The following is a 15,405-nucleotide window of genomic DNA, read 5'->3' on the forward strand; positions in this document are numbered from 1 at the left end:
AGATTTTTTACTAGTTGTACAAAAAAACCCCACACTTATTTGATTTTTCCTCTTACCCCTCAGCATATAACTCCACATTGAAAAAAAATTAATCCTAAACATTTTTCTCTGTGCTCTTTAGCATAAATTCTAAACCCAACTACTCCAAAGTAATAGTCACACAGTGTAGTTCAGTTATTGTTTTGTTTTTAAAGTGCCCATTCCACAGTAAGATTCTGATTTCTCTTCTGCATCTGAACACAGTAAGGCTCCCAGAGATTTCATAATAGAATCTCTTCTTATTTTTCTCAAGAATCCTCTGACAAGGATAAGCTAAAAATATTTTAAGAGAGGATAGGGAATTCTACTTGAACAAAGACTAGCATTTCCCTTTCTTCACATGGATAAAAATATGCTTAAGGAGAACATTCCCTTGGACATCTATAATTCAAGCAAAATATTTGAAACCACAACCCTAACTAAAAGCAGATAGAAGGGAAAATAATTACTCAGTGCCATACTAATGTAATTAAATTCATTCAGGGAACTGTTTGTAACATAAAGACATTCTTAGCATGAGACATCACCTTAACAGCTTGATTCTAAAACTGCCAGGACAAAAAATACTGCCCCCAACAGTTCATTAGGTGAAAAGATTATTGCATCAAATTACTTCTTATTTATATCATTTAAAAACCTCTCTAAAAACGACTGATTGTATCCAGCCACACAGACTCCAAAAGCATATGGCACAAAGTATCACAGACACTCATTATCAATGTCATTCTTCCCTGGCATCTTGACATTCTTTTACTGGAAATTTCTTTTTAACTCATTTTGCTGTAATTTTAAAAGAAGATGTAACCAAACACAATAGGTTAAAGAACTCAATATTCTAACACATAAGGCGATGTTTATGTACACCCATACACATTATATATTAAAAAAACTGTAGGATAACAAACATTGCACCACCTATACATGAAGGATGCACTATTGTCATATGCACACAATTTTTAGGAGTCTGATTATCTATTTTATTCTATCGGCTTCCCGAAGTTTGCCTTCATATTCAAGAACAAATCCTAAACAAATTAAATACAGCAATTTAACATTATAGCAATTGAAAGTCAGGCCTGCAGTCTACTTTCAACTGCAAAATTATGAACAGCCTTATTATTCCTTCTTATATGATAAATATTAATTTAATAGATAATATATAAATTTAATGTAATTTTATTTCTTTATACATTATTATTAACTATCTTATTAATAATTAAGTAATGAATAAAATATTTATATTAATTTTTTATCCTTCAACTACTGCTGGGTCCATGCTGGTATATGCCTTCATAAAAGTTAACCTCTCCACAAAACCACAGGATGTTTCCCATCCCGAATCAATTATGAGCTCCAAATCTTATTTTGTGAACATCCTCAAATTTCACCTGTTTCTACAACACTCCTCACTCTGCATAGAGTGACCTCCTTAGAGAGTTTCTTTGAAATCCTGCCTCAAGCAAGTACTTCAAGTACGTGCAACCTCTGAACTGAGCTCATTATCCACACAGCTCCTGAAAATTACTTTCTGAGGAAGTCTGTTTCCCCCTCCCAAAACTTCAACATGATTAATTAGCTGAGCAAATATACAGTATTTCTGATCTGCAGACATCATGGACATACACACAGCTACACCATTTTCTCTTTGCTGCTCGAATGAATAATTTAAGAGTCAAAAATTCTACATGCACACAAAACACTGAAGAACTACGCAGGCAAATCCAGACTAAGTACAATTCAACATTAGGGGAAACAAAAACCCTTCTAACAGTCTTAAGCACAGACAATTGTTGCCAAGAGAACTTGTGGACTCCCCATCCCTGTGTTAAAAGACCAGGCTGGAGGGAGCTCTGAGTAACCCAGTCTAGTGGAAAGCATCTGTGCCCAGGGCAGTGGGGTTGGAACGAGATGACCTTTGAGGTCCATAGTAAGAAGCAGGTCAGAATTATGCAGCCTATAGCCCAAGTTACCACTGATATCAAGTACAGAGATGCCTTGAACAATATCACCATCTGATGCTGTTCAGCACGTGCATAGAAAGAACCACGTCATGCCAGTGTGTGTTGACCAGAATCTGCAGCTTTTCCCACGTTGCAGCACCCCCACACACAAACCTGCTAACCTCAGGTCATAATTCCCTTCAGAGCCATGGTTTGCAGGCTCCCAGGCACTTCCATACAGATTTGTCACAGCATTGTCCACGTTTCTGTGGAAGCAATGACAAGATCTTTTAGACTAGAATAACCTTAACTATAAAGCAAGTACAGCCGACCAAGAAGAACGTAATGTGCAAAGAACAGAGAATTCAACAAGAGTTATCAAATTCTTAAAAGCAGAAACACACACAGAATAAAGGCATCCTACCATTTAAACTACATGACCAGAATACATGTACTTCCTCAGTTTGCATAATATCCTATCTTATAGTTTGACATCAACTCAGCCAGCCTCCTCAATACTTCTGGTCTGTTAAAAACAAACAAAATAAACAAAAACAGGAAAAAAGGTCTTAATAGAGATGAAAACCTCAAAAGTTGCTGCTACTTAAAAAACTGCAGATTTCTAAGCATGGGATGCCTGAGAATTTCCTTCATCAAATAATGTAGTTTTATTTTAAAAAATATGCCTTCAAGTAGCCCCAGAATAAGAGAGATGGTACACTGAAGTCTAGGCCTGCAATGGCATAATTATGAGAACAAAAAAGAGTATTTCTTCCACTAAAGATCATGGGTGACTATGCTCATACTCAGCAAAATTAGCGTATTTATTTTTGTCATTCTCCCAGCCTTGAAGCACAATAATTTATATCCATACCCAGTGAATTACATAAAGACAATAAGGAAAGTTGTAGATTGCAAAATTACAACATAAAGCAGAACATCACACATTGCATAGGGCTCTCCTGGATCATCACAGAAAACCTAAAGCTAAAGGTTTGAGACTAAAGCTCAATTGCTGTACTTAAAAGTGAGGACTAAGATTAAGTGTGTTCTTCATCTGCTTTGGTTTTCATTAGCAGATGGAAATAAAAGGACACGTTTATCAGGATGATTAAAAAATAGTGACTGAAGAGCTACAGGTAATGTGTCAAAAAAAACTCATCAACCATAAGGGTTTTTATTAATAATAGGTAGGGCTTTTTAAAATCTTTATTGAGCATGACCTCAAAACTGTCAAGGCAAGTCAAAGGAAAAATTCAGAGGAAGATGTTCTCAAATTCCATTTCAGTGTAACATTGCAAGCTTTTATCATTCTAAGAGAAGCTAATATGCACTGGCTGTGCTTTTCAGTCCAATTGCTACTTAGAAATGCAGCCAACCTAAATTGGAAAACCCAAATCTAACTTTAAAGGAATATTCTACATACACTCAGCTGTCTGTCACTTCAGAGTTTGATATTAAAGAACAGATTTCTGAATGCATACAAAGCAGTTAAGTACCCTTCAAGGATGTATATAAAATTGAAAATAAAATAATCCAACAATATTCCTGTTTATGAATACCTTTTGTGAAGTTAATATATTAAGATGTGGTTTGCTTGTTCCCTGTCTCCACCCTCTTTAAAAAACAAACTATAGATCAGCTACAAACTCAGTCCATCTTTCATGTCTTGGGTCCACCTTTCAAGATCAATTCTCTAAGTATCCATCAACCTCTAACCAATATTGGCATTATAACTGCATTAGCCGAGGCCCCTCTATATACTTACTGAATGACATACAGTTTGGAACAGTCATTGTAAAATACCATCACAAAACTCCTCAGTTATTATTAATAAGAATAATAATATATATAATACATTTATTAATAATAAATTTCATATTCTCTCTTGTATCCAATTATGTTACACAGTAGAAGACTCTGAGAAAATAAAGAACTTCAAACTATATTGTATATTTGCAGAAAAAAACCCCATACAAGTTGAAGACAATTCAGTCTTCCCAAAATGAGGACTGATACAGACTTACAGAAAATTTTATTTACTCCCCAGCTTCCATTTCAATTCAGTCACTTATTTGTTATTTTACCTCAGACAACCACACAACTTCAGGTTTCCTACACATAAAACAGCTCAAAAAATAAGTGTCTGTTTCCCAAGGCCATTGTGACAGCAGCTACCCTGTGCTTAAATAAGATATCCAGATAGAGTATGATACAGATGGGTGGAGGTTAAGTCCTTCCTTCAACACAGAGTGGGGTTTTTGGCCTTGTGAAAGCTAAAATAGTATAAGCAGTTTAGAAATTCAAAAGTCCAGAAAAATGGTGCCATTTTTATTTTAAAATAGATGCTTGCTCCTACAAAGTGCTACAGTACTAAAACCACTGGGGTGGTGACGGGGAACAGGGTGTGGATTTTAAATACACATGTTCTGATTTTAATACTTATATCAGCATTAGGTTTTAGAAAACATCTGCAAAAATGTTTTCTAACAAAATTGTCTTAATATGATATTACAGCTGTGCACACAAGTGCAAATCAGTGTGTTTTCAAAAGCAGCCATTTGTTTGTTCAGTATTTTTCATTTTTCAGGACTGCCTTCTACCTTCCAGCTCCTGTCCAACATTTTGGTTTCAGTTACCTACTGGAGAAGGCTCAGGACACAAACAAAACAGATCTGCTGATAATGAGAGAAGCACAAAAGCACCCAGCTTCATTACAGCAGCTCTGGGACACATCCCATGAAACATTCACCATCCATTTCCTTCTCCCCACACCTGCCTTGGGACACTTCGAATGTACCACGTACTCATTTGATTAGCGAGAGTCCTCCAAAGCACCATCATAACTGGGCTTACAAACACAAACACAACTGTGAGCTATTCTGTGTTTGGATTTTCCTTGTGAGAAATACATACTTTTACATACACACACTCTTACTCTATAGATTAAAAAAAAAAAAAAAAAAAATGCAAATGATCCTACAATTGGATTAATCAGCATTTCAGTTTTAGTGATAAAGCTGAAATTATCAAAGTATTCCTTTATAGAAGTCAAAATGTATCCAAGTTTCCTTGCGTTTCGAAAGCAGAGATTAATTAACAAGAAAATTAAGTTCACCATATTTTAGTCACTTCTATCCATTACAAGAAGGAAAGTACTTTAAGCTGCAGTATGACTAGAAAGATACTTTTCAGACTAATTTATCTTTGTCCTAGGATTGTGGGTGGCAATCAATGAAGCACATTTGTCTTGTTCCACAGCGTCTCGTGGTTTACTTACACCTTGAACAAAGTTTCTGCAAAGCTTACCAGAATATTTAAAGACATTACTAACCCCAGCTCTCCTCCCAGGCTTTTGGCCAAAATCACTGCTGCTCATATTATACTGCCACAACTGGTAACAGACATAGCTAAAATCTGGTCCTCTAGTGACGCTGCTGTTTGTTCTACAGTCCCAGCTCTTGCATCCCAGTAGTTACATGACAGACTCAACATGAACCATTTTTCATAGAAGGCAAGTCATCAGCCTTCAAGATAACAGAGAAGTGGCTGAAAACTCAAAACACATGGGAGCTAACAAAAAAATCTATGCATAAAAGTGCATGTCTATAAAAAAGATCTACATTTAAAGACTGAATTCAGATTCCCAATTCTGCAATAACATCAATGCCATCAACCCACAAATTAGGAATGTGTGATTCTTTGCTAATAGCATAGAAATGCAATGATCAATATGGAATACTGTATTCCTACAAGTAAAGCAGTAACTCTTCAAAATACCCATTAAGTGCTGCAGCATTTCACAATATTCTGTTTGTAATATTTAATCCGGGGTTGGGGGTTAGGGCTTTGGGGGTCCTACTTCTGAAACCAAATCTTATCAGTGACAGTCAATGCACAATTTTTTCCAATGAGTCTATAATAAAAGAATATTACTCTGCAATAACACAGACTGCAAGGTTTTGCTTTATTTGCCCTAATGAAGTGATTTTATTCATCTGAGATATACAGCATAGTTCAGACAACAGTACTTCATGCCCTAATATTTATCACATTCTAGGAAGAAATGCAATCTCTAAAATTTTATCTAGCTTATTAGCTGTGCCTCATGGGTCACCTCAAGTCTTTTAACTTACAGGAAGTGTTATTTCCTTTTTACAGATGAAACACTGAAGCACATAAATTATGGAAGAAATCCATAAGAAAATGTAGACATTGAGTGTGATCATTTTACATGTCTGCATCCAATCTTTAAGTAATTCAGTACTTGTCCTGTTGCCAGGTAATCCTAGAATATCCTGGATTCAAAACTCCCTACTCAATTCAAGGTTGTCAGATAGGTGCTGCTTAAAACTACTCTACAGCCAGCTTGTTTTTAAACATCACTAGCATGAACAGAGTAGATATTTTGCCATCAGAGATGGCTGCAGCCCATTTTCATCCTTAGCTAAGAAATATAAAAATACTGATTCAAACGGATCCTAGAATCCATTTCTTACAGATGAGTAACATAAGCTTTAAATTTTTGGAGAAACTGTGTAGTAGAATTCATTTTTTTTAAATGCCGTTGCATTAACAGAGAGTTTAAGATGTTTACCCCGGAATATTCCATAGCTGGTAGCTAATTTTTTTTTTTTTTCAGAGGTATAAAAACTTGAGGTTTTTCTCTCTGGAGGAAACTTCAAAGCCAAATGCTGTTCTTGCACATTGGGAATGAACACTAAGTAATAAAGTGGGCTGAGCTTACTTCCATCATTTCTCAATAGGGTCTTGGTCCTCATGGAGGAAAATCAATGCAATTCTTTGTCCACTCATTAGCTTTTTAAGATTTTAGAGGATAACCTTTAAAACTGGTTTGAAAATTCCCACTGCTCACCCACCTCACATGAAAACATCTACTTTGCTTATAGCTTACTGGGTTTCTTTTATTACTGTTAGCAGCTGCAATTCACTGGAGTGTTCATGTTTTCAGGTATCATCATAATTATTTATTTCTCCTTACATGAACTTTGTAGCATGTTTTCCAAGCCTAGACTATACAGCTAATAACAAATTTCATAGGCACTAACAGATAATTACTCTTCAGTGCTGCAGGAGTTTTCCAATACATTTTTGTTGTCTATGTAGTAATGTTTCAAAATAAAGTCTTTCTTCACCAGCATTTGTTAGGATGTGGAAGAATACCCCAAGGGTATTCCTGTAATATCTCATATTACCTCCTACCTCTTCTGCCTACATTTTGATACAATTAAATCAATTTCTAGTGCAGTGTGATAGACTGAGCTCTCAAAAACTACTCGTACTCATTTTAAAAAGATGACATGAACGATGATAATGCCTTCCAAAATACGATCATCATGCCTTCCCTTTGATTAAATGAACTAAGAGAAACACAGTGTGAGACTATTTACTTGCCAAATTAAATTTAAAACATAATAAGTATTAAATGCTATAATCTGGGCAGCTATTTATGTATTGTTTATGGATAGACTTAAGCATGCATTGATGTAACTGAGCTTTTTACACACCCATAGCAATGGCAACCAGCCTTTGATGCTGTCTGAAGGGCTGGCAGGGTCATCAACCATCTGTTCCCACACTTCTTTGCCTAAGTAGCAAACTGCTTAGCCTGCAAACAAACCAGACTCCAGAATCCACGAGCCCCTTGCCTGCCTTCTTTTGGTTTCATTCCTAGAGATGGTCTCAGATTTACACAGAGGAAGAGACACTGTTCATTGTTAACTGGAGAAGGGGAAGAGGGGTGTTTTTAAAAGGGCACAGCTCCATCCCAAACCCAGCCATATTTGTAGCCCCACTATCACATATCACTCCAAACGGTGGAAGATGTATTCAGTTTACAGACTGGTTTGAGAAAAGCAGGGCCTCAATACTGAGGATGCAGCAACTCCAAGAGGATTTTGAGGTGGAAAATCATGGTCTGAGCTGCCAGCACAGCGCTAAGCTGAGAAGCGCTGGCTGCAGCTGTACAGCAGAACCCCGGGCAGCAGGGGAGAAGCTACTCTGCATCTACATTTCACCAGCACAACCATTACCATTTCGTTCTGGCACTCACAGCTCAAGCACATTGATAACATAGGGGAGGATGTAAACCAAGACAGCAATCAAGCAGGGAAAAGTTTGGTTTATGTGGAGACAACTCAAGGAAATTTTCATTCTCAGTGAGGAAAATGTGACCGTATCTCCACCTACACAGGTAAGAGAGACCTCACCTACTAAAGGTTCTACAATGAAGGCCTGTCTCAAAACATTAAAAAACAGGGTAACTAAGAGAGACAAAAGATGAGGTAGATTAGATCTGTGTATTAGCAGTTTCTCCATTTGTTTTTCCGGTTATAGAAAATGGTGAGGATAACTAACCAAAGGAAGAACTCTGAAAGTCTTTAAGGGGCTTTGAGTCAGAGGAAGTGTTTTCAGACATGTACAGATGCTTTCTAAAGCATGTGTTCAACTCACACAGGAATTAATTCAGAGTTACCCTACTGCCTGCAAAAGGCAAGAGGTAAAAAGTAGTCAGTTTATTTCTGGTCTTCTCTATAAAAACCCTTAAAAAACACTGAAATAGTTACTGGTGAAATTGGTGTTAGGTCAGCGGTCAGACTCTGATTTTAAGGGTCTTTTCCAACCTAAATGATTTCATGTAGCAAGTATTAAACAGGCAAAATGATACATTACAATAAAATTAATTTTTTAAGTTTGCAAAAAGACTGCTTTCCTTTCAAAAAGCACTTTTCAGTGCAGATTGCTTAGCTTAGGGGGCACTTAGTATGATTTTATGGCTTACGCTTCTACATCAAAACAAGATTTACAAAAAAATTTATTCCTCAGAAATTCAAAGTATCTTTATAATATAAGCTATAATGGTATTTTTAAAATTTAATACAGACAGAGAGAATAAATCACATTAAAATAGTTTTGCAGAGCACCATGACTAAAATAACTTAAATAAAGACCACATTTTATAATACTAAAATCATAATCACCAATGCTTTTCCAGAAGTTTGATTTTATTAACATCCACATATTGAGTTGTAAAAAGGCAATCTGCAGGTGCAAAACCTCACACTCAATTGCACCACTGTCAATAAGAATAATTATTTCTTGGATCAGATACAGGCCACACCAATGACAAAGACAGTTTTGCTACTAATAGCATGACTCAGGGATTTCACCTGTAAAACAGAAGTTGCACTCTAATGGTGATGTTTTACATTAAAGTTCTGGAAAACTAAGTCTGGACCAATTCTAAAAGTAATGATTTTTTTTTCCTATCTACACCTGCTGAGGCTGCCAACTCCTTTGGATCAGCAGGAGCCTTATGCAAGTGAAGTAACTTGAGGAAACTGAGCTAGCTTAAAAAAAAAATTGGCTGGGAGGTGGGGAGATCTGTTCCTGTTGATACTTTTCAACTCTCAGCAGGAATATTAATGCTTACATAAGAAGCAAGATGTAATCAAAGAGAAGCGTGAAGGATAAAGTCATCCCCTTTCACAGCAGTCTGAACTTCAACTGGCTGCAGCTAAAGCTAACTTCTTTTCTTAAGATCTCTTCTTACACAACATTATCATTCATTTACAATCTGCAATTTAAGGACACTTGCCTTGCATGAGTCATTCTGCAGACAGCAGCATTCAGAGTTTTAGATGGAAATAAGGATTTTGCCTGGAATAACAAAATTTGGTACCCCTCAAACATTTCAGTCGTGAATGTACTTGCACTTGGAAATTGTTTTGTCCTTGAAGAATGCAGAATCTCTTATAGGAGCTCTAGAAATTAAGGAGAGCATGCAAGAGGTAATTTAGAAGTACAATAAGAACATCTGGAGGCAAGTTTAATAATCAAACAGATCAATTTGCTCTTACTCTCTCCATAACAACTGCATACCTAGGACTAAGTAAAGCAGATTAACTGAAGTGGAGGTCCTCAAAGGTGCTCACCTGTCCTGTTCTGCGTCATTACACATCACACCCATGGCTATCAAATAAATAACCATAAACATCCAAAGACACAACCTAATTTTTCAAAGGCACCATATTACAGTGGGTACTTCTAGTCATTCGGGTACTCAAAAACTTTAGAGGAAGATAAATTCCATGCACAAAGTTCTCAAATGCTCTTCCACAAGCCAGCGCAAAGCAGAGCTAGAGAAAGGGAAACTTTTTGCTCCAACCTGGAGGAATTTTTTTTTTGCTTCTAAGAAATCATTCTGTGAGTAGAAAAATTAATGAAACCTTTTTCCCTGCACTGCTGCATCTCAGGACTACTAGCTTTAACATCTAAATACACAGAAGCTGTGACAGCAGTTTTTACTGCAGTTGGGTCATTCATAATGTTTGTGTCCCTGAATTCCCTGAAATCTCATCACAGAACTGATTTAGGCAGCCCTTCCCTCTCCCTTCTGCCCAAACTCGTATCATCATGAAAAGGGCAACCGACCAACAAATTCAAAGGCATAGAATAGGGGGAAAAGAATGGCAGATGTAGCATTAAAAGCTTCACTTCCGTAATAAATCAGCCTAGCAAAACAAAACCAAAACTGTACACTGTCCTTTTATGTATGTGGTTTAGTCTATATCTTGGGAACTGTGCTGCTTGAAGCTGCCTGCTATAAAAACAGAACCTGCTCACCCATTGGCTCTCTTATCTTTCACCTGGCAAAATTCCTTTCCCCTCTCTTTTTATAACTAAATTCCCCTTTTTTATTTTGGTTAAAAAAAGGTTTTGCATTATTTCGGAGTAGAGGAAAGGATGGAAGGGGGAAAAAAAGTTTTAAGAAAGATGGAAGTCAGAAAGTCAGAGTTGCATTCAGATATCCAATCTGGACAGAGAGTAAAATAATTTACCACCAGGCAGACATGAGGCCTAAATCTTTCTGAGAAATGGCTGAAATGGGTGTGAATGCACTGCAGTAAGAATAGCAACATCTGCATTTCTATATGATTTACCACAGGCTTTACAATAACAAGAGTAAATTCAAAAGTTGGTAAGTAAGAGAAACAAAATGGTGCTAGACAGTCTCTTTGCCCATTCCCCCCCCATCCACAATTATTTCATCCAGCGCAGACCAACATTTGCAAAGCAGTTTATTTACTCAGCAGTTCTCCTACAAGGGAAAGGCAAGGTTACCATAGTATTGTCAATTAATTTTGACACCTGCTTACAAAGATTGATCAATTATTTTTGATGTCTCTCTGCTATGTTACTGTTTCTCAGTTTAGAAGAGAAATAAAACAAAGCCGAAAATACTACACATCTCTCACCAAAGAATTAATGGTCCCAAGATACTCTCAGGCAGAGTATTTCTCCTCTTACCACAATGTTCTTGGTACTTGCTAATGCAAGTCACTCATTCGCAGAGAGCAAAAATAACCATACCTCATTTACACGAAGAAAAAGAAAGAACCTTTTCTTTTCAAGTGTTTTAAGCCCACCCTTGAAAATCTGTTTTTTCAAATACTGTAGTGACAGGTTTTACACTTGTCAAATTTAGGTCATTAAAAGTCCCATTTAAATCTCGGGTAACAGGGACACACGCAGGCACTTCAAACAGCTGCGACTTGGAAACAGTGCAAATGTTTAGAGTAATACACAAGGTTCTATTAACATTTCTGCAGATCGTATCTACAACCCACTAACTGGCTGCTAATGCAGCTCTAATAGCCAAACACACTTCTCAATCTTTGCATTTCTGAACCAATTTTCAGAATAATCCTTAACGACAGAAGCAACTGCTGCAGAAGTGCTGTACACCCGACAGGACTTGTCAAACCACTGCTGCAAAAGTCCAGCCGTGGCTACTTAAGGGTAAAGCACATGCATTTCGCAGCCAAATGGAAAAAGGCAAATGTTCCAGGACAATAAGGCGAATCATCAGCTGCCACAGAGATCGGGAAGGTGTTCAATCACCCAGCCATCAGCCAGGCTAATTTCTTTTTCCAGCTCTTCAGGTGGAAATACACGGAGCTTGACTCATCACCCATTCCACACCCACCTGAATTTTCAGGATTCAAAATACAACCGCTCCGAGCTGCTGCTTGCAGCAGTGTAAGGCACGTTTAACATATTTCACTCCATCCCCAACACACAGAGCTTGAAAAGCTCTAAATCTTAGAATGCTTATTTTCAGTGCAGAGTATACTTTGCTTCCAAGAATAAAGATTAAAGATGAGCTGTCAAAGACACTGCTATGAAAGCGTCCTCAGTAAAAAATAGGTCTCCAACAGCTTACTCCCGTGAGAAAAATCATAATGCAAGCGTCACTGTCCTTTCTAAAGCTAAGCACGAAAAAACATAGAAGAGTTAATGAAAAATCTATTCCGATTTCACCAAAACCCCTAACAGCTTTCAATTAAACACTGTGTTAGCTCAGCTCAGAAGAGGTGCCCTTCCAACACTCAGACAGAACTTCCTCTAGGTGGGGATGGATTATTAACTTTCTACCAGAAGGGAAAACGTAACCACTGTGCTTCCTCACTTGACAAACACAACCAAGGTAAAGAAACCTAGATATTTTAAGAGATAAGCAAGATAATAACCTGTAAGGACAGGATAACGGCTCCAGTAACAATTCAGAGAATATACTCATTCACAACAAGCTTTGAAATTGAAGAAACTACAATTTGCTTTGGTCCTGGCACTATTAGGGTCTGTTACATGTGACACCAAGACGAAGGATACAAGTAATCTCTTTACAGCCAGGAAATAATGGCTCTGCAGATCAACATACACGAAGAAGATTCACCTGGGCCTCCTCTCATCACTCTCAATCCCTCCGAAATTAGCCCATTGTTCCAGAGCAGGACAAACCCCAAACATCCAATACACACAGGTAACAAACAGCCAACTTAAAAACCTAATTATCTAGTTCATAAGTAGAAAAGATGTATTATATTTGCCTTGTATTAGTTTTATAGCTGGGTTGCAATCTTACTGCTGCAATATCCACCAAACATAAGTGAATTGGTTCTTTCTCTGCACTGTGTACATCACTTCAGCCAACATGTCTGACTTCAGCTATTCCTTAACTTCCCAGGCTAACAAGTTACTGGATTTACTTTTTGTTTATTTAGGAATGAGTGACCCTGTGTTAAACGTTTAAAAGAGATGCAAATTATACAGCTTAATTTCAGTACTCCAGAGAAAAACTGAACTTAAACACAATTTTAAAATAGACAGTTACTGATATTTAACCTCCAAAAAGTAGTTTCCCAAAGACAGAATGACTCCTCTAAGACATAGCCTCACCAATATATTGCTATTAGCTACATATTAGGACACTTTCCAGCTATATATGTCAACATACTTAATAAATGGAGTTCCTGCTTATAGGGGGTGTTTTAGAGGGAATGAAATGAGATGTCCTGTCCAAGATTATATAGCGAAATAACAGCAAACAGTATTCTTCACAGCCAGACTTTACACTGATAGCAAAGGGGGCGGGAGGAAAGTGACAGCCCTATAAATTAAGTCTTCTTTCCCACTCCATATAGAAAAGCAAGTGTCAGGGTGTGCTTCCTTCTCACTGATCAATGACTCGGTATCACACTGACTTTTAAGAATGAGAAGGTAGTTAGAGCTTGACTGAGTACTCGTTCCTTTGCAAAAATACGTTTCTTTTTTACATTTCCCACGCTCTCCTACAAACCTTGTCACTAGGGATGTACATTTCAATCAGTTGCACTTACGTTGTCCTGAATGTAACTGACTAATGCCCACTTAGCTCAAACAACTGAAAGAAAGGAAGACTGGAAGGAGCTAAACCTTTCACTCTTTGGAAGGAAAAAGTCATTAAAATCCCCTCCTAAGTTTGGCTCCCTGGGCAGCCCCACGAAGCGCACATGTCATTTCCATAACACTTCCAGAAGGGACAGCAGCGACACAGCTTAAGGCCGATTTCTCCCCGTCTCTCAGTTCCCATGAAGTGGAGCAGCCTATTTTCAGCGATAAGTCAGCCGGAGCTGTGTCCTGTGCTCTTAAGGAGCTGGAGGAGCCTATTTCATCCTTAACTTCTGCCACATACTTCCATCATACATTAACAAAATCATAGCAGACACAAGCAAAACAAAACAAACAAGCAAACAAAAAAAAAAAAACCCAACCCAAACGAACGACTAAAAAAAGGCAAGTGAGAGAGACAGGAAAAAGAGGCAGGGATGAGAAGTAGAAAATCGCAATAAGCAGAGACTTACTTGAACCTGCCCTGGCAGTGTTGGCACTGGTCTCCCACCCAGCCCTGGTCGCAGACACAGGTGGAGTTGACACAATGACCCGAGAAGCAGGAGATTTTGTCGCAGGACTTGGACTGGGACACCTGGGCATAGAGGGCCAGGTAGAGGAAGCCGTAGAAGAGCAGCCAGCTGTTCACATCCAGGAGCGAGGTGAAGCAGCAGCAGCAGGCGGAGGGGAAAGGTCTCCAAGCGCCCGGGGCCGCGGGTGCAGCTCCCGCTCTCCGGCCGGCGCTGCCCAGGTCCATCTTGGCCGCGGGGGCCGCGGGCCGAGTCGCGGCCGGCGATGGCAGCTTCCCCTGAGGGGAGATAATCCAGCCAGGGAGATTCAAACCCCCCGCTTCCTCCTCGCCTTCCTCTCCTCCCTCCCGACCCCAGCGCTGCCTCCTCCAGCCCCTTCAGCCCTCCGCGCCCCGTCACTCCCGAGGGGAAGCCCGGCAGCGGCAGCCCTTAGCCATCCGCCCCTTCTCCTCGTCGTCCTCCTCAGGGCTCATCGCTCCCGTCTTCTTCCATGGAGGAGGAGAGCTGCCTCTTGACCTTGTGTTTTCTCCTCGCCAGATATGCCCCCACGGCCGCGCACACGCCGCCCTGGACCATGAATCCCGCGGCTCCCCCCTCTCCTTTGTATCCCGGTGCCCGCGGCACACACGCAGCGGCGGCGAGGAGGAGCGCGGGAGGCGGGGGCCGCCGTCCTCTCGCCAGGCAGACAGCTGGGAAGTGAGGGCGGCCGGGCCCCGGAGCCGCTACGGCACCGCGCTTCGGCGGGGCGGGGAAAGGGCTGGGGAGCTCTTATCCCCGCTCCGTTATTAGCCCTGCGGGGAAGGGAGGCGGGAGGCAGCGAGAGGAGGGTTAGCAGCCCCTCCGCGTCCCAGCTGACAGCTTCCAAGCAGCCATTTTTAAAGGCTAATTCTCATCGCCGCTCGGAGCCGCCCCTCGGCCCGCGTGGATCCGTCCCTCGCTGGGAGGGGGGTCCGGCGGGGTGACCGCCTCCCCGAGGCTCCCGCGGCCGCCCCTTCCCCTGCGCTCCCGCGGGCACCTCTGCCGCCCACGCTTCCAGTCGGGGGGAGCTGGAGCGGCACCGGGAATGGAGAGGCACCGGGAATGCGGCCCCCGCCGCCCGGACCCCCGAGACGAACCCGCCCCGTCCCGCGCTCCTGGGCGGGGAGCGGCCCCGCACCCCCGGC

The 15,405-nt window shown here is 40.1% G+C and overlaps 1 protein-coding gene across 5 annotated transcripts in view; it reads right to left on the reverse strand.

The window, feature by feature from the left end:
* The window catches only part of ATRNL1 (attractin like 1), a 448,295-nt gene extending 433,148 nt beyond the window's left edge, over positions 1 to 15,147 (reverse strand). For 2 of the 5 annotated variants that reach the window (XR_007205109.1, XM_048310902.1), the window contains exon 1: positions 14,186 to 15,145. Coding sequence is in view for 4 of the 5 variants with exons in the window: in XM_048310902.1 (XP_048166859.1) it covers positions 14,186 to 14,469 (284 nt within the window). In the remaining variant the exon portion in view is untranslated. Of the gene's footprint in view, positions 1 to 14,185 lie in introns of all 5 variants that reach the window. The other 3 variants (XM_048310901.1, XM_048310904.1, XM_048310903.1) reach the window with 3 other exon arrangements.
* Between the last annotated feature and the right edge of the window lie 258 nt (positions 15,148 to 15,405).

This window comes from Corvus hawaiiensis, chromosome 8 (genome assembly GCF_020740725.1).
Source record: "Corvus hawaiiensis isolate bCorHaw1 chromosome 8, bCorHaw1.pri.cur, whole genome shotgun sequence".
NCBI lineage: Eukaryota > Metazoa > Chordata > Aves > Passeriformes > Corvidae > Corvus > Corvus hawaiiensis.